The 19,102-nt window shown below is 33.7% G+C and overlaps 1 protein-coding gene and 1 long non-coding RNA gene across 2 annotated transcripts in view; one reads left to right on the top strand and one right to left on the bottom strand.

The window, feature by feature from the left end:
* Positions 1-14,844, top strand: part of LOC121734110 (small conductance calcium-activated potassium channel protein) — a 299,498-nt gene extending 284,654 nt beyond the window's left edge. Inside the window, exons 6-18 of the mRNA XM_042124526.1 lie at positions 2,486-2,615; positions 3,970-4,065; positions 4,565-4,738; positions 5,524-5,547; positions 6,733-6,875; positions 7,095-7,199; positions 8,748-8,883; positions 10,300-10,410; positions 10,842-10,969; positions 11,238-11,307; positions 11,892-12,011; positions 12,332-12,474; positions 12,869-14,844. Coding sequence (XP_041980460.1) covers positions 2,486-2,615; positions 3,970-4,065; positions 4,565-4,738; positions 5,524-5,547; positions 6,733-6,875; positions 7,095-7,199; positions 8,748-8,883; positions 10,300-10,410; positions 10,842-10,969; positions 11,238-11,307; positions 11,892-12,011; positions 12,332-12,474; positions 12,869-13,007 — 1,519 coding nt within the window. The 3' untranslated portion in view covers positions 13,008-14,844. The remainder of the gene's footprint in view (positions 1-2,485; positions 2,616-3,969; positions 4,066-4,564; positions 4,739-5,523; positions 5,548-6,732; positions 6,876-7,094; positions 7,200-8,747; positions 8,884-10,299; positions 10,411-10,841; positions 10,970-11,237; positions 11,308-11,891; positions 12,012-12,331; positions 12,475-12,868) is intronic.
* On the bottom strand, positions 13,080-18,029 carry LOC121734111. Its single transcript, XR_006036665.1, has 3 exons — positions 18,019-18,029; positions 16,038-16,042; positions 13,080-13,134 (listed from the first exon to the last, which is right to left on the bottom strand). It is a non-coding gene; the product is annotated as an uncharacterized LOC121734111 (long non-coding RNA).
* Positions 18,030-19,102: the final 1,073 nt, after the last annotated feature.

Genomic DNA, 19,102 nt, shown 5'->3' with positions numbered 1-19,102 from the left:
AAAATAAGTCTATTTTTAAATGAAAATACATAAATCAAATTGTATCAAAGAGAATAAACATATAATATATCTAGAAAGTTATTCCAATTCGTATAAAAAAGCATTCGAAATTTCATTTATCAAGCATTTCTGTGAGAATTATCTTTGTCGAAAAGGTTTCTTTTCTTGAGCACCCTTTGAGGTTTCATAAAGAAAACGATCTTTACTTTTGAGGGCACTTCAATTCGAAGTTAGGAAGTGCTGAAGAATTTAATTAGGTTCCAATATTTGCATATTTATTTAAAACGTTTCCTTTTTTGCCGTTGGGAAAATAATAGTACGGGAGCACTAGAACATTTTTTTTATTACTATTAAGCTAATTTTTTGGTAAACTGTATCATTTTGATAAGACGAAGAAAATTTTTATTTCCGTAAAATCCCGAAAGTGGTAGCTAACAGAGATAGAAAGGATTTCATACTTTAAATTGATGGTCTTATAAAAATATGGACTGTTTTATTTGTAGGACAATATCACTCTTAAAATATTATATGACTATTAATCTATCAATATACAAAAAATTTGCTCGTTAGAGTTCCGTTATAGGGTTCTGTAATCAACAAAACTTGGTTGACTACTGAGCCCTAAAAAGGTAGCATTGTAGCGTAGAAGTTATCTATAGTATAGAAAATACGTGGGAGAGCCATGCTTCGGCACGAATGGGCCGGCTCGACCGGAGAAATACCACGTTCTCACAGAAAACCGGCGTGAAACAGCGCTTGCGCTGTGTTTCGCCGAGTGTGTGAGTTTACCGGAGGCCCAATCCCCTACCATTTTCCCTTCCCTACCCTCTTCTATTCCTTCCCTACCCTCTCCTATTCCCTCTTAAAAGGTCGGCAACGCACCTGCAGCTCTTCTGATGCTGCGAGTGTCCATGGGTGACGGAAGTTGCTTTCCATCAGGTGAGCCGTTTGCTCGTTTGCCCCCCTTATTTCATAAAAAAAAAAAAATTTAGTATCATTGAATTTGCTTTAGAAATTTTCCTTTAGAATTCATGTAAATTCTTCTCAGTTATTTAACAAAATGTAAGCTCAATTGCTACAACCATTAGGAATGTCACATAAACTCTACTCGATCCCCATTTATTATTCATACACCATCAACAGAGTCAACGACGTTACTCAATATTTGTGTAACAAGTTATGCATGAGCGCATTCGGAAAAAAATATATGAAATGCCGTAATAAAATGTTTTAAATGTTATGTATACTTTAAATTCTATTTACAAACTGAATTATGTTTACTTAAAAATGTTTGGCTTATTAATAATAATTATTATTATAGCTGTGAAGTTTCATCGAAAAAATTGTGTAAAGTCCGTTCGGATACATTATTTTTTTTTGAGTTTCTGGCATCAATCTTTGATCCACGGGGGTTGCGGGCCTCATCTTGTTTACTATAAAGAATGAAAAGCCGATAGTAAAATTCATAAACATATTTTTTTCTTTTCTACAGTCGACTGCTTATTATAATGTGAATCAGTTCATTAATTATATAAAAAACTAATAAGTTTCATGGACAGCAGCCTTGGAGGCACGGAAATAGCTTGCATCGAACGATCGATTTCGTTTGTCTTCAGAATTCTTTATGCGTTTCTTCACTGTTACTGTGTACTAGTTATTAGTTATTGTTGTTCAACTATTAAATAGCTAAGCAAAATTTATCGATTTAACGTTCCATTTGTGTTGGCGAACTAGAGCTGAAATCATATTTTGAATCGTAAGCGATATCTAATATTTACCTGTACTTACATTTTTTCACTAGCCCTAGCACGGCCACCAGTAAGTAGAAATGCGAAAGTATAGACAAACTGTGGACATAAACTAAAGGTGCCGTTCCGATCTTTACCGCGGCCAATCGCGACCGACAAAAATTCAATTAAAATGCCACTTTATGACAGATACGTCATAGAGTAGTAAACAGATACGTCATAGAGTAGTATACACATATGTCATAGAGTAGGATATTATTTGAATTTTTGGGGCTATAGTCTGTCATAAAGTGGCATTTTAATTGATTTTTTCGGAACGAAAAAAGATCGGAACGCTGCCTTAAGTTTATCTCCACAGTTTGTCCATACTTTCGCATTTCTACTGGTTGCCGTGCTAGGGCTACTGTACTCATATCAGGCATATGGCCAAGTGATTTAAAAATAATTGAGGCCCAAATTGTACGGCAAAAAATAAAAATCAGACTTGTAAAATCTCTGACATAACAGTCTGGTTTTCGAAACACATACGTATGTAAATAATAGAAGCAAAAAATATAAAATACACTTCTTCATTTTTCGAGTCTGAATTTTTCAATATTTCGTTTCTGTTTGTCGACGAACCAAACGATTTCTATTTCAGATAAAAAGTGTTACATTTATTTTGGATGCTAAAAACATTGTCAGCTTGTATTGTTTTAGATTCCTGTGATTACTAACCAAACAATTTTCTTTTTCAGGTTAGGTAGAAGAAAGGCTTTATTTGAAAAAAGAAAAAGGATAAGTGACTACGCCTTAGTAATGGGAATGTTCGGTATTATAATCATGGTGATAGAAAATGAATTATCAAGTGCCGGTGTTTATACGAAGGTAATATTAATTAGCTGTTATTACAATTTTGAACCTTAATTTTAAAATTATAGAGATTAAAGTCCAAATAGCGTAGCTGATCATAGCAGGTACCCGTAACACAATCTGTTCAGTTTCTCAAGCAATTAAGTAATTTATTAAAAATGATTATTATAAACTAGGGTTCAAAATTGTGTGTATATTCGGGGTATAAATAATTTTTGACCACATTATCAATGTAGGTAAAAGATACTATAAATGACAATTTACACAACTCAAATACGTCATTTTGTAAATAAAAAAAAAAAGATTTTGATAATTAATAAGTAAGAAGGTATCTCAAATTAAAATTATAAGCAAAAATTTAGTTGCACATCACATAGTTTTTTACAAAAATGTATTTAAAATATTTATTAACGTGCTGTCTAACGACAGATAGACGAAAATAATTAAGTCACAAGTCAATTATTTTAATTACAACTGTGACCCATTTTTGTTCTTGAACCCAAATAACATATTTTATGGCAGGTTAAATATTTTTTGGCATAAGTGTTTTATCCGGTAGGCTAAAAGCCGACGGGTTGTTGAGAGAAGGGTTATGATTCTGGGCTCAAAGGCTTATCGGCGCCCAAACGCTTTTTGACAAAACGTCATCACCATTTTCAGTTACTTATCTAAATCTATTTTGACGTTTTTCCCCTTTTGTTTCATACATTTTATTCTTGCTCAAAATTAATTTTGAGCAAGATATAATATTAAACCTTTAGTTACATATCAATAATTATACTTTTTAGTACCATCTCTTTTTAAGATGTGAAACTTTTTAGTACCATCGAATAAATTGATTCATAGGCAGATGGATCTGCGAAATTTTGTCGGATTACGTCACTTTAATGTTAATCTATTGGCAGGTTTTGAAAAAACACTACCAAATTACTTCTCCATCTGCTTATGGGGCATATTAGATTATCATTTATATTGGATAATGTATTAAAGACATATGATGACATATGATTCATATTTTCTTCCTTGATTTATATTGGATCATATATTTATACATATAATAATCTATAAATGATGAATATAAATAATAATCTAATATGCCCCTATGAACCATCTTCTCTGTTAGTACATTATAATGCACCTTCATGTTTCGATTCGGTCCGTCTCCTATCAAACTACAAAATGGTGTTTCAGGAACTTTTGACCAATCAAAACATGACATTGATCAAAATATCAATGTCGTGTTTTGATTGGTCAAAACTTCAAGACACACGTTTCATATAATAAATTTAAGAGAAGATTATTTTGTTTTTGGATATACAATGTCCCCGAAGAAACAAAAATGTCATAACCTCATTTTAATTTGTTTCAGGCATCAATTTATTCACAAGCGTTAAAAACGCTAATATCAATGTCAACTGTGATTTTACTTGGCCTAATAGTGGCTTATCATGCTTTAGAAGTACAAGTAAGTATTACTTTATTTTTACTTAAATACCACCTCACTAATGGTAATTATTAACTACGTTCAAATAACAAATATTAGTTTACTATTTAATATTTTGTGCATAGCGCTTTAAAGATTTTTCACCGAATAATTGACTACATTATGTTCATTAAACTTGAGTAATTTTGATTACTTTGTAATAGATTAGAATACTTATCTTTCTCATTCAATTAATTATGTCTTCAATGCTGCAAGCTATCTTAGGAGTCAGTCTAAACACTAAATTAAATAATGAGCACCTCCTATTTGAAAGTCCTGAGGAAAAATTCCAAGAACAAGTTGGGCCAACGTGTAGAGTACGGAATATTGCTACCAGCTTACTGCTAAGAAGCCCTCTTTGGACTAATGCGCTGGCTAATTGTCTTGGCCCAATGTGCACGTATCGTCTCATTTCTACCATCACGAAACAATTTATCTCCCTCCATTCTACTTTACCAACGATTCTACTATATTTTTCCAGTTATTTATGATAGATAACTGCGCCGACGATTGGCGGATAGCGATGACGTGGCAGAGAATCGCGCAGATTGCTCTCGAGCTGGCGATATGTGCTGTCCACCCCATACCTGGTCAGTACACCTTCACGTGGACGACCAAGCTGGCCAACAAGGGAGGAGTAATAGGGGTTGAAGTTGTGAGTACCTATAATATTTAAAATTTTCATCGTCTTAGCGCCCTTAGGGTTGATTCCGACCGCAACGCGACGCGTAGATGCATTTCTCAATTAGTATGGATTTGACAGATTCGCAAGACGTCTGACGCAATTGAAATGTGTCAAATCCATACAAATTTGGAAATGCATCTACGCGTCGCGTTGCAGTCTGAATCAACCCTTACGGTACTTGTTGACGGCAGTCGATGGCAGTCGACGGCAGTACCAGTGACTGACGTCGACGCGTGCCGTCGACACGTGCCGTTCATCTGTCAAAAGCCTTACCCTACTTAAAAGAATTACAACGAATAATTTATTGACACTGTCTTTCGACTCTGATTTAGGTTTTAGAATTTGTATAAGATTTGGGAGAATACACGACTAAATTCTAGTTTACACATAATTATATAGAAGAGGTTGCTATAAATAATATTCCTTAAAAATTGCATTATTCAACGTTTTTTTAAATGTTTTGACCGCATTTTTGTTCCTAAAAACATTCGAGGGAAGAATGTTACACAAAGAGTTGCAATTTCTATGCAAATATTACTGGGTAGATGTTAAATGTTATTTTCGTGTCAAAGAGCTCATCTCATCAAGTTTATTTGCATTTTTCATAAACTAATAATGAAACAAGTCCTAGAAAATAACTCTATGTTAACAGAAAACTCTATAGTAGAATCATTTAGAAAATTTTGCTATTTTATGTTTGTTTGAGCTTTTTCAAGTTTATTTGCGAACTAATTTACGTTACGTTTTCTCCATAGGGCACAATGTATAAGCAAATTCAGGTCTGTATAATTTAGATTTTAAAATTGTGAGTGCCGTTTGAACATTTGTTTTAACCAGCATGCCACCGACGTGTTGTGTGATAACTATTTGTGATTCGTCACTCTATGAGAATGTGACTGCAATCTGTGTGTAACTCAATGTAATAGGAAGAAATTAATTTAATAGAAATGGATTACAATATTATTGTTAGTCTCGCTAAAACCCGAGAACGTCTGGACTGATTTGGCTGATTTATGCCTGAAATGTTCGTTGAAGTCCAAGGAAGGTTTATTGGGAGGAAAGTGATACGAAGTTCACTAGTTCATCTAGGTATAATTAAACTAGTTAATTAACTGACACAATTACAAATACAATCATCATGAGATAATTGTATTTGTAATTGTGTTAGCTGGTATCAACCAGCTAATAAAGTCTAAAACCTTTTCATTTATAAACTACTGGGAAGATAATTTTAAAAGTACGCGACTTTTCAAATGATTTCGTTACTTCGTTTTATGTAATCATGCAGGTTTCTATAACTAAATCCAAATATTTCTGGTGCTAGGCAATGAGCTTGTTACTGAAGGCAGTTGCTAATAATAATCTATGTTGCCACCGATTCAATAGTAATCTTACAACAGATTTATTATGCGTCCTTAATTTTTAAAAAGCTAGGGTTCTGTTTATTTCAAATTCAAACGCACTGCCATCCCTCTCCGCCTTTTGTCACCACATAGTATTTATTGCCCAACAATCACGGCTTCATCAGTAAATCTAGAAAGTAGTAATGAAAAAGCAAAACAATGGTTATTACATTTGTATTGTCTACTTTTTAATGGTGATCACTTTTAGATTGCTTCATTGACTTTTGATCGTTTCGTGATTTAAAGGTTATATGTGTGTAAAAGGATTGTTAAAAATGTTGAAAGCCTAGATTTCCTGATGGTTCCCTTTCTGCAATGACGCACTTTAATTGCATTTTAGTTGTGTCATTGTTTTGTTCCCTGGTTTATGTTCAGTTTTTCAGGTTCTTTGATATTGGTATACTTCTCAATAGCTTTCTTTATTCTTTTGTGCCTGAATTTAGCTGTCGAAACGCTAATTAATATAGACACTCCTGACAATACCTCAGAAACTGATCATGGATTATTGAAATTTCACATAATCAGTACCAGGATAATAATATGCACACCTTTTTATTTCAGGTGCCATATGACGTCACGTTGTCACTTCCAATGTTCTTTCGCCTTTATCTCATTTGCCGCGTGATGCTTCTTCATAGTAAACTATTCACAGACGCCTCTTCAAGAAGTATAGGAGCCTTAAACAGAATCAACTTTAACACTAGGTAATTCATTTTAATAATGTAAAAATGTGATTTATAAACACGGTAGTTTTATATTTATATCGACAAAAATATTGTTTACCTGTATTAATATTTATAAAAATATATCTGGAGCACTGAAATTGGCAAATTCAGAAGAATTATCTCAAGAAGTCGTGCAAACACTTTTGCAAAAATTAATATTATCATAAAACTTTACTGATCATCACTTATCCTTTTCAGGTTTGTTCTAAAAACCTTAATGACTATTTGCCCTGGTACCGTTTTGCTTGTTTTTATGGTATCTCTTTGGATAATCGCTAGCTGGACTCTCAGGCAGTGTGAAAGGTCAGTATTAAATTATAGATCTACAATAATATTATATTATCAAAATAATCAATATTACGATAAACTTGGCATTTAGTTTATGTGTATTTACGAGCTGTTCATCATTTGTTCATCATTTATTGCTTTCATATTAATTTAATTTTGATCACTTATGTATTTTGTTTTCGTGGTTACATATCGATGTACTTGCCTTCCGAGGCATGCTAACGCTTATTTTGTGGCATTATACGCCATACATGTAGCTTAAACGATCAAATTTTGATTTTGACCACTAACACGATCAGCCATCTGCGAGTGATCACAATGAAAATTTGATGAAAACGTAATTCTCGAGTTACGTTTGTGTTAGTGACCGTATCGTTTATGATTTGCAATATTTTCTTGTGTCTTTTCTTTAAATTTTATTTGATACTTTAAACCTGTTATCGTAGTAAACAATATCACAGTGATATCATAAGAGTTTGACTTTGAATACTTTTGTTATCGTAGTATTTGTAATTACCAAACACTACGCTGTATATACGTGGTTTAATGTTATTGACGTTTAGTACTAGATTGGAAGGCTTCTCGGTGTGCTATATGTGTTAGTAAAGGGTCATCTCGAGAAAAGTGCCGTGATGAAAGCCACGCTTGTCAAAGTTTGCACATTAATTAAGAAGTCTCCGCAAAACACGAGCCTCTAGTGTGAGGCGTGCACATTTGCAGTTTGTTTACGACATACGCTTACAAAGGTAACAGCTGTAAGGTCGGTTTCGCACTGAGCACTGCACTTTTGTCACAAAACTCCTTCAATTCTACTCTGTCTCTATGCTTTGAATCCTGTGTTTGAACTTATATTTTTTTAACCGATGTCGGTTATTTCGGAGCATGGCAAAGGTAAAGTTGATACTAAATTCAATTATGTGTTTAGTGTGCACGCATACTGGAAGTACGGTAATATTCATGTAGCTTGTTCAAAAGGCATGTTGATATATTATGTTGTATTTGTCGATATTATAATGTACTCATCATATTGAAGAGTTAGTTAAGATAATGAATTAGTGAAATTTTATAATTAATTGAATTTCGGTTATCGTTTCGTTGTTGTCGGGCGTTTTGGCTCCCAGGTTCCACGACGAAGATCATGCTAATTTGCTAAACTCAATGTGGCTGACCGCTATAACGTTCCTCTGTGTCGGCTACGGTGACATAGTTCCCAACACTTACTGCGGCCGCGGCATTACCCTCACCTGTGGTATGGTGGTATGTATGACGTACTAGGCTTATGGGTGTATGTCCATGTGTTGTCAATGTACAGACACAGCAAGAATTTTCTCGCTTTCACCGATCTTGCTTTGTCTCAATAATAGGCCGGGTAAAGGTGAGCCATTTTTTGTATCAGATACAAATATAACAACCTCACAATCAAAGTCAAACTCTTCAGATTCAATACGGTTTACATTTCCTTCTATTTTTATATCTATTTCGAATTTTATTTTTGCATCGACACTAGGATGGTACACACTAGGAAATCATAAGATGTAAAGAGTTGAAATTTATTTTCAAAAGGTTTCACGATGAAGAGCACGCAAATCTACTCAATGCGATGTGGCTTATTGCTATAACATTTCTCTCCGTTGGTTTTGGTGATATTGTACCAAACACGTATTGCGGCAGAGGTATCGCCGTTAGCACCGGTATTATGGTAAGTTCCTAACAAACGACACAAGTTTGTGTTGACTGACCGTAAAATAAAAGTATCAATATAACTTGTTCGATTTTCTGGTCAGGGAAAACATGATATTCACAAAAGCTTATTCAGTCAAAATAATTAATCGTTAGTAACTCGTTACAAACTTTAATTATTTTGAGTCCAGAGACTTTGTGTCAATGGAAATTTGTTTCTTGCACCAGGAAATCGAATACTGAAGAATTCAAGGGTCAATGTATTGATGTTTATTTGAATGTCAGTCAACACCGACACCTCAATGTGAACAAACGATTGACACAAAACACTGACTGTTACACTCAATGGAATTGATGTTGGATGTAATTTCTGTCGTTTCACTGACTGGCTCACGGTAATACTTTGTATATTACAATTTATGTGATCACAAGCCCACTCACACTCGATGTACAAACTAATTCTTCGATAGTAGTGACTAGGCTATCGATTATGTTTACCGTATATTATAATTATTGTTTTGAATAAACTATAACGTCCATTTCCCTGTTAAAGCCAGCTACTAGTCTTTACATTTTGTAGAATGGAATGCTTCATTTCTCCTTACTATCTCTAGTTCTGTCTCACTTAACTTCTTCACTGAATTGCACAATGAGTTTGTTTTTAAAATGGCTCACTTTTCCTCAAATTGTATTTTAATCTGATAACAATCGTATCAAAAAGCACTTCTCTAGCGTGTGCTACATCTAGAATGTGTGTATAGATTAAAATAATAAAAGAACGACTTGCACTATTAGAACAGTAAGCACTAAAAATAAAAGAACAAAATAATTAATCTAGTTATTAATTGCTATTTTAATGTATAAAATTATGTTAAAATCGTTGTGGTTTTCGAGAAGCGTAGGCAAACATTTCAAAAATTAGCAACGATTTTCTCATACTTTCTCAAAATACGTAAACATTGGCACAAATTAAATTGCTTTAAAAAATAAATGTTATAACGTTAAATAAATAATTATCGTTAAGAGCTTTAACTAAATATTATTTGTCGATGATATTTCGATCCTAGTATTCTTGATATTATATTTTGTTAAAGCTTAGGAGCTGTTAGCTTTAAATATAATGCCGAATTTTGTCTAATGCAAAATAAATGATTTCGCATAGCTAAAGATAGTTTGTTTTCTTTTAGCCTGAACATTTTTGTTTTCATAACGGAATGTGATGAATGCTTTTACACATTCGCTTGCATTTTACATTAAGATATTCACTTAACAGGGAGCTGGATGCACAGCGTTATTAGTCGCGGTTGTTTCAAGAAAGTTAGAATTAACTAGAGCCGAGAAGCACGTACATAACTTCATGATGGACACACAACTTACTAAAAGAGTAAGTATTTCATTAACATCATTTCACCACAATTGTTAATCTAATTAACAGGGCGCTGGGTGTACAGCATTATTAGTGACTGTTGCGTCGAGAAAATTAGAATTAACTAGAGCGGAGAAACATGTTCATAACTTCATGATGGAAACCCAGCTCACGAAAAAGGTAAGGTTGTTACAATAACAAGCGGGAGAAGGGAAGGTAAGGGTTCAAAGTTATAGCTCACAACGTAGCTAGGCCCTCAAACCTCTAACCTCTTCTTACTAATAGTCGTCATCGTTAGTCCTACTAGCTCTAAGTCATAGCAAATCTAATTTCTTCTTATGCAAATTTTAGTCATAATTTTTAAATAATATTGAATGTAAAGCATAACAGTCACTATTTAGCTGACACTACTATTGTTACTAATTAACATGAATTTATTGCATGAAACATTGTTATAAAAAAAAAACTGTGTTTGTGAGATTTCGTAATTCAACTCTAATTTTACTAACGCTAGCATGTACTTTTCAACACTTCTTTCAAGCTATGTTTGAATTTAGTTCATTTTCTGTATACATTTTGATTATATTTCATTAGATATATTGATATTTCAGTTGAAAAACGCAGCAGCTAATGTATTGAGGGAAACGTGGTTAATATACAAACACACTCGGCTCGTGAAAAGGGTACATCCTGGCCGGGTGAGGACACATCAAAGGAAATTCTTGTTGGCTATTTATGCGTGAGTATCCCCGGAGTGCTCAAAGTTGATAAATGATGCTTACCTCTGAAAACGATTTGTAAATTGTTGACCTTCCTAAGTGTCCATTTAATTTGCATGTGGATCGTGGATCCCTCGCAAGGCAGGTAGAATTCTCACAGGTCAGGTAAACAGCTCAGTTTGTTGTCATCTGAAGTTAATTTGGTGGGTCAGTATAAATAAAAGTCATCTACTATTCAAAAAAAAAAAACATTAAAATTAAAAAAAATCTTTTCTCACTTCATTACAGATTGCGAAAAGTGAAAATGGACCAACGAAAGCTAATGGACAATGCCAATACGATAACAGATATGGCAAAGGTAAGATTAACAGAACTCATATTGAATTTAATGCTACAACCATACAACACCCATTTAGTTTTAGAAAGCACTTAGTAAAACCAACCTTTGTATCGTTTAAACATGTGTATTCAAAAAAGATGTAGATATAGCTTGTTTTAAAGCCTTTTCAACAGGCATTATAAATGGAAGTGCAGCACAGGTAAATGAAAGAAATCTAGCTATCTAAAACACTGAGACGATTTAACCGCTAGATTGCATAAAACATGCTTTAGAAAAATAATATCAGCACACAATACTACTTACAATATAAAACATTTACCTGACGATTTAAAATACATTGTCCTTTTTCTAAAACCACGCAATAATTGATAAAATCACGAAAAATACAGTGTAATTATTATGCAGATTGATCAAAGATGAATAAATACAAGTAATTATAGTGACACATCAAAAGGGGATACCAGAAATAAAATCTGCACGAATGCAAAACTCGGAGACTCGCATTTTGATTCAGATATTATCAAAACACACACACTACACTTTACACAAACTTATGACTTTATTCGACAGTATTCATTGAGCTACAATGCCATTGATAGTAGGACCCGTTCCTTTTACAGACGCAGAATACGGTCTACGAGATCGTATCAGACATGAGTACCAGACAGGATACTATAGAAGAACGACTGACTAGCTTAGAAGAAAAATTAACTACATTACAAGTAAGTTACAATAAATTTTTAGTTAGAACTATTGTACTATCGAAGAAATTGATTCCTTGGCAGTTGACGGGCCAATGTCATGTGGTTGGTTATGTCAATTCAATATTAGTAGAGATCTGAAGGCTAAGTTTGACGAAACGCAACCAAATTATGTAGGTCCGCCGTCTGCCTAGGAATCAACTTCTCTAAATTATACAAATATAATAATTCGACACGTGATTTTCCACATGCTTTGTTAAATATTATAGATACAATTATTTAAGATGGCGAAGAATAATTAAAAAAATATAGTTATTAAATGTAAACTTCTAAAATTTCAGGAGCAGGTAAATAGTTTGCCTGACGTGATGGCGAGGTGTATGCAGCAATGCTGGGATCGATCGGAACAGCGGAGGAACTTCCTACATCCTGACACTGCAGCCGTGCCAACACCACCCGCCTCAAATATGTCTCCCTATACAAGGTATTTACCTGTATGATTAACCCGTTGATCGTGGAAAAACAAAACACAATAGAATTTCTATTGTGTATGGGGCTTGATGAATTAATTTGGGTGAGGTGATAGATAGTTGTTGCTATTAAAAACTACGTGCAGAGTTCACAAATACGATGGTGCTGACGACTGGCGTCGTCGTCAAGTCGAATCCTATTAATATACTTTACAAGTTTATGCAAGGAAAAATAGGATCAAATGTATCTACGCGTCGCGTTGCGGTCTGAATTGACCCTAAGACATCATTACAAATTAAATTATCTAGTTTTCTATCTCTTTAAATTAATCATCATCATTGATCATCATCTATTTATTTTATATAATCTTCATTCAATTTCACACATTTTTCATTTCCTGCTTTCAGAACGTTAGTATCAACGCATCCGTGGCCGTCAGCGCCGACCGCGCGGGCGCACTCCGCGCCTGAGAGTGCAGCCTCCCCCTCCCCCGCTCCGCCCGCGGCCCCCGCGAGCCCTGCACCCCCCCGGCCCCTACCCAGCTGAGTACCGCCCTCCAACTCCGAACTCCTGTGCTGAACTCGACGGAACTCGGCCCCGCCTCTGGTCCCCTAGGCCATCGGGGAAATTGTTTCACGTTTCTTTCCCACTTTTCTGTTTGGAGTGAAACCTTCTGTATTGTTGTGAGTTTTTGTCGTACGAAAACTGTCAGTATAGCTTTGTGGCTTTAAAATGGTTTGAAGCTTAATACCATCTAACCGTACCACATTGAATCAATTAAGTCAACAAGTCGCAACGCATTTTGAAGGTTTCACTCCTATTGCGTGTGATTTTCGCACATGCTGTTTCTTACATTGTGTTCAATTGACAATGGTGTTCAGATAAGAGTCGTGTCAGTGAAATAATTAACCCGATTCTATCGCGAAGAGAGAGTCGGTCAGCCGTAGTATACTTCGCTGTTCCCAAGTTTCGGATGTGACAGACTGTACCTAGTGTTATCGTAGATAGTGAAAGAATGCTGAAATGGACTCGCAGACGTGATTAAAATGCTTTATCGACAGACGCTTTAGCCAATACTTTAGACGATATTTTTAATACTTCGAGTACATCATTATACCTATCTTGTTCACGTTTTATCCGGTACGAGGAACCAAACGATATTTTATAACCTACCATGTTTTTACTAACGTTTATTGTAAATACCACTTTATTTTAACACATCAAGGAATTTAGGAAATGTTGTGTGTTTTTCATAGGTTCCTAGAATATGTAGATAGAAATAAACCATAATTAGAAATAGCAATACACTAGACACAGAGCATATGAACAGATATAGTTATAAAAGCATATTATATGAAGCATAGACACAAACTATTAAAAGTTACTACCGCCATATGGAATTTATCATTTGAAAAGTATTGACAACATTTATTTTGATTTCTCGATAAGCTATTGCATACAGATGTGGGCATAATGTAAGTTCAACTTATTCGTAATCCATGCATTTACCCATATTATACTTAAATAATCAGTTTTCTTACAATAAATATTGCTGACAATGTTTTTTTTGTAGCTCTTCCTTGATTTCATTATGAATAGATGTTTTTGATAATAATTGGAAACTCCTTTGATTAATCAGGTTTTATATAAATTCAATTTGTTATTTTTGGTCTACAGAAAACCCCGCTTCAATCATGTTTTGTATAATGGCAGCTTGGTAGCTTTCAGTTACACTATTTTCAACAACATTTCCTTCAGATTGTTAGAAGAAATTTTGTGATACCTACGTTCTTTGATTACCTATACCTAATTTACAAGCTGCGATTATTTAAACATGTTTTAATTGGTGCTAAATGGTAAAGGGGCTTAGACCAAAGTTGTTTATTTACTAAATTTCAGCGCGGTAAATGCATCGGAATCGTGCCCCTAGCTAGGTAAGAGACTGTTTTGTAAGAGGTTAGCACATATTCTGTATACACACTAGGATAATATATTGTTACTACCTGCCTATTGACACGTAGATTATAAACGTTTTTAAGACGTAGACTAAGTGAAGCTTCGTTGTAAGATTTAAGATTGATGGCTGTCTAAATAGTGCCTAAAACACTACGAAATTTCGATATTTCTGTTTTATTATCTTAAACTTAAATGTAAATAGATTTAGATAAGTACGTATTTATAGATTAGTTTGTTTTAGCTTTTACGCGTTAAGTAATGGGATCAATTAATTTCTTTTTCAATTCTTGAAACCCAACAGTAGCGTTTTGATAAGGCCCGTTTTAAATTTTACAGACAAAATTATTCACAGATGACGTAATGTTTGTTAGAAAAATAATCCTGCAATGATTTATTTACCTTCTGATATACAAAACCCATCTAATTTTTTAAAAAGTTAAATAACAAAGAATATTAAATTGTCTTAAATTTTGATGAAATTTTACAGGCATTACGTCTTCAAATAATAGTAACTGAAAACGACCAAAATTAAGTACTATAGCGAAAATTATAGTGCAAATCACAAAAATACAATGACACAATAATTAAATAAATTGCATACTTAAGGTAAAAGTAATAAAATCTCAATAAAAATCAATTGTAGACAAGGAATATTGTAAGAACACTGACATAGACAACACTTGCATTTTTGTTACCAATCTCGCTTACTTAATTTAAAATTTTATGATCAGTGATTTATAAATATTATTAGATTATACTGTTTTCCTATTAGTAGTTCTCTTTGAAACACCAATTAGTATAATTAGTTAATTAGGTAATATTAAAGTAATTTATGCCGTAGACTGTTTTTTTTGGGCAAGTAATTTTAGCAAGTTATGTTTAATTTTAAAAAATCTACGATTTACAGAAACTGTTACAATAGGAGTTACATGCAATAAATATAGAGAAAGTAACTATACTAAATGAGAAGCTAAATCTTTTGCTACTTATAAATATTTTTATATAATGATTATGTTTTCATATTTTATCAGAAGTTCGTGCACTCCTAGTACGTTGACTACTTGATGCATGTTATGTACAGCGATATTAAGGTATTATTTGTTATATATTGCAATACACAATGTATCCAAGGTAATATTATAATTAGTACAGAGCCATATTATTGTTTTTGTTGAATGAATAATATTCATGTTAAAATATTAATATATTTAGTTTAAAAAAATCTACTTTTGTTTAAAATAATATCATAATCATTTAGAAAATTTTAAACGCTAAATTCAAATTCTTCTTGCAAATATATTTCATATTTTGCTTTTGTATCGTGTGTCACATTCTTAACACTATTAAAACAAAATACTTTTAAATATAATATTTATTGTCACGAAGCCTAAGCCAACATCAACTTCCTAAATATTATTTGCACTTCATATTAGAAATGTTAGACGAAAACATAAATAATAAATACTATGCTACTTCTATTGATTTTCTCATTGCTACGTAGTCTTATTATGAATTTCATAATAAGAAATATTGAAATGAGAAGCAACGGCTGCTTATCATACTTATTATTACTTGCACATTATGTACAGTAGTTTTTCGTGTATATATTACACATATAACTTTTACTAGTCGATGATAATATTATATTTCTTTTCCTCCCTTTTGCATTATTTAAAAAATATTGTTTATGTATGTAGCACCATTAAAAAAAACCTGGACTATTTCTCCATCTCATTCACCAATCTTCAGATAAACTAAAAGGGTCCAGAAAGTGTCAAATAATTGTTAGGCTACTAAAAACTTAAAAATCCCAAATTAATAATAAAAGTTGAACGTCAAAAATACACCTAAGGCCGAGTAGATGTTCTTTTGTTATTTTCTGTTAATGGCATTATTTTGAATTTATATAGTTAATCAGGGTAAGTTCGGATACAGGGTAAGTCCGGATATTTCAAGTTAACGCTAAAATAAACTACAGTTACGGATACAGTTTGCGTTGCAGTGCAGTATGGCGTATATTATGCCCGTAGCACCAGGCAAAAAAAAAAACACTGACTAATTTAGTGATAAGTTGAATTATCCGGATTTACCCTATGTCCGAACTTACCCTGATTAACTTATAGATATTACTCGTATATTAAGTAACGAAACTTATGCTTGATTTGTCAGATTCTTTGTTTTATGTAGCCATGTTTTAGCTAGTCACTAAAATAGGTAATGAGTATATGACGACATTGATATATTATTGGCAACCATCATGCGAACTTAATTTATCAGAGCAACGTCTTTTGCAATAATTAATGTTATTTTCAAAATATTTTTGATGAATTCAATGTAGATAAACTAGATTTAGGTATTTTAATTTTTAATAAGAATTGACCAAATTTTATATAAATAAGATTGATGCGTTAAAAATGTAAATATGAAGCAAAATTGTAAAAAGCTAATGTAAAAAGTTGTATTTGCGGATTTTAATGTAAATATTATGTAGGTAAGCAAAATGTTTTCATAAATTATTTAAATATTATAATTTAATATTTTAGTTGTATGCGAATGATATATTCTATGCGGTGCGATAAATAAAATCATGTGATCATTGTTGAAATGAAAGTGTAACTTCGATTATATGAGCTGTAGTATTTTCTAATAAGATTTTCATTTTTCCCCTAACCGTTTGACACCACGTAATTTAACACTAAGGGTTGATTCAGACCGCAACGCGACGCGTAGATGCATTTCTAAATTTGTATGGATTTGACAGATTTCAATTGCGTCAGATGACTTGCGAATCTGTCAAATCCATACAAATTTAGAAATGCATCTACGCGTCGCGTTGTAGTTTGAATCAACCCTAACTGCAAAATTTGCGTAATGGCCGGCTTCAAATTACATTCCAGTGAATTCCAGTGCCCGTTAACATTATTCCAACAGTAAACCAGCAGTTATCCAGCGCTGATCCAACGATCACTAGATTGGAATTGGGATAATGTAAACCGGCCACAAAGCCGCCCCCTTAATTTTACAGGGAGGTCGATTGTTCTGGTCCAACTAATAGCAGGCCAAACTGCGAACTGATAGCAGTGATAACGATATAGAGTCACAAAACATTGGCTTGTGGTCTAAACAGCTGTTCTATATAAGTACATAATATTTTCACACAATCATTAGACAGACAAAATTAAGAAAACGGTAAAACATTTTCCGATTTTATATGGGTTATAATTTATCGTTTTAGTGTCTGTACGCAGCCGTAATAGATTTTAGATTTGACGACTAATTTATTACGTGACCCAGACTTGTGTGGAACTAGAAGGAGGGTTGTGACTTTAGCAACCTGGAGGAATATGCAAGTACTACCGTTCTTCAACAGATGGCGTTAGTAACACCATTCTACACTTATATTCTTTAGGGTCAATTCAGACCGCAACGCGTGTAGATGAATATCTAAATTTGTATGGATTCGACAGATTTGCAAGCTCGCGCTCACAAAATCTGTGAAATCAGTACAAATTTAGAAATGCATCCACGCGTCGCGTTTTGGTCTCATTTAAACTTAAAGGTGCCGGTTGGCAGCGGACGACATGAAGCAACCGCAGACGACGTATCGTCGCGACATTACCGCTTTGTATGTATTTCTATGAAATACCTTGCGCAGCTAGCGACACATTCATTGAGTACATAGAAATGGTACGTGTCGCGACGACACGTCGTCTGCTGAAACTTCATGTAGGCGGCTTCCAGCTTGTACCTTTACGCTTTAATAAAATTAATCTCGGTTCAGATTCTGATGTAGTTGTATCAAGTATTTATCTATGTTCTTAGGTCCGGTCAGTATAATTTGTGTACGATCCAAATCCATAAAAATGAAAAGCACTGAAACTATGTTTTTTAAAGCCTGAAGAGTAAAGATGGCTCCAATTGGAAAACCATTTTTTTGAAATATACTCGTAATTTACATCATTCTCATCATTACTCCCGACTCACGAGAGACCAGGGCTACTCACATGGGCGTACCCAGGTAGGAGTAGGGGGGCAGCTGCTTTTATTTCAACACATATAACCACAATTATTATACTTGAAACAGGTATGAGCTTATACTTTCGCTCTATAACGGTAGGAACCCTTCGTGCGCGAGTCCAACTCGCACTTGGCCGATTTTTTGTACATAAGAAATAACTTTGTTCCATTCGCGTGTCCCTTGACACCTCCCAAGTTTAAATTAATGGGGAAAGAACCTTATTGCCCTTATGTTATAAAATGTTAGTTATTCACTTACTATACATCTTTTTTAACCTATACAAGAAGCTTATCTACGTATAATTGCTGGTCCCGAAGCGACGCGACGGTAAAATTACTATGATCCTATGCAATTCTAGTACACTGTGCTCATTGTTCTCAATATTGTTCGGAAGGAAATGAACATTCTGCATGATCTGAGTGAAGTGCTGTATTAGGTAGGTAATCTTGGTATTGTGTTCTTGCTTATTAGAAATTATTTCGAGTAATAGTGTGTTATTGTATATATTTATTTATTTTTATAAAAAAAACACACATATTGTAACTTCCAATATTTACCCTCCCTCGGTTTTACCGGAGTGTAATACTAGTTTACAAATATTTTGTCTATTAGCCTTATAGAATACGGTCAGAGTGACAGCAATTCGCAGGCCCACTGCACAGTGCAC

Source organism: Aricia agestis, chromosome 15 (genome assembly GCF_905147365.1).
Source record: "Aricia agestis chromosome 15, ilAriAges1.1, whole genome shotgun sequence".
Lineage (NCBI taxonomy): Eukaryota > Metazoa > Arthropoda > Insecta > Lepidoptera > Lycaenidae > Aricia > Aricia agestis.
Note: the sequence above shows the minus strand (reverse complement) of the source record. Positions and strands in the feature narration are given on the sequence as shown.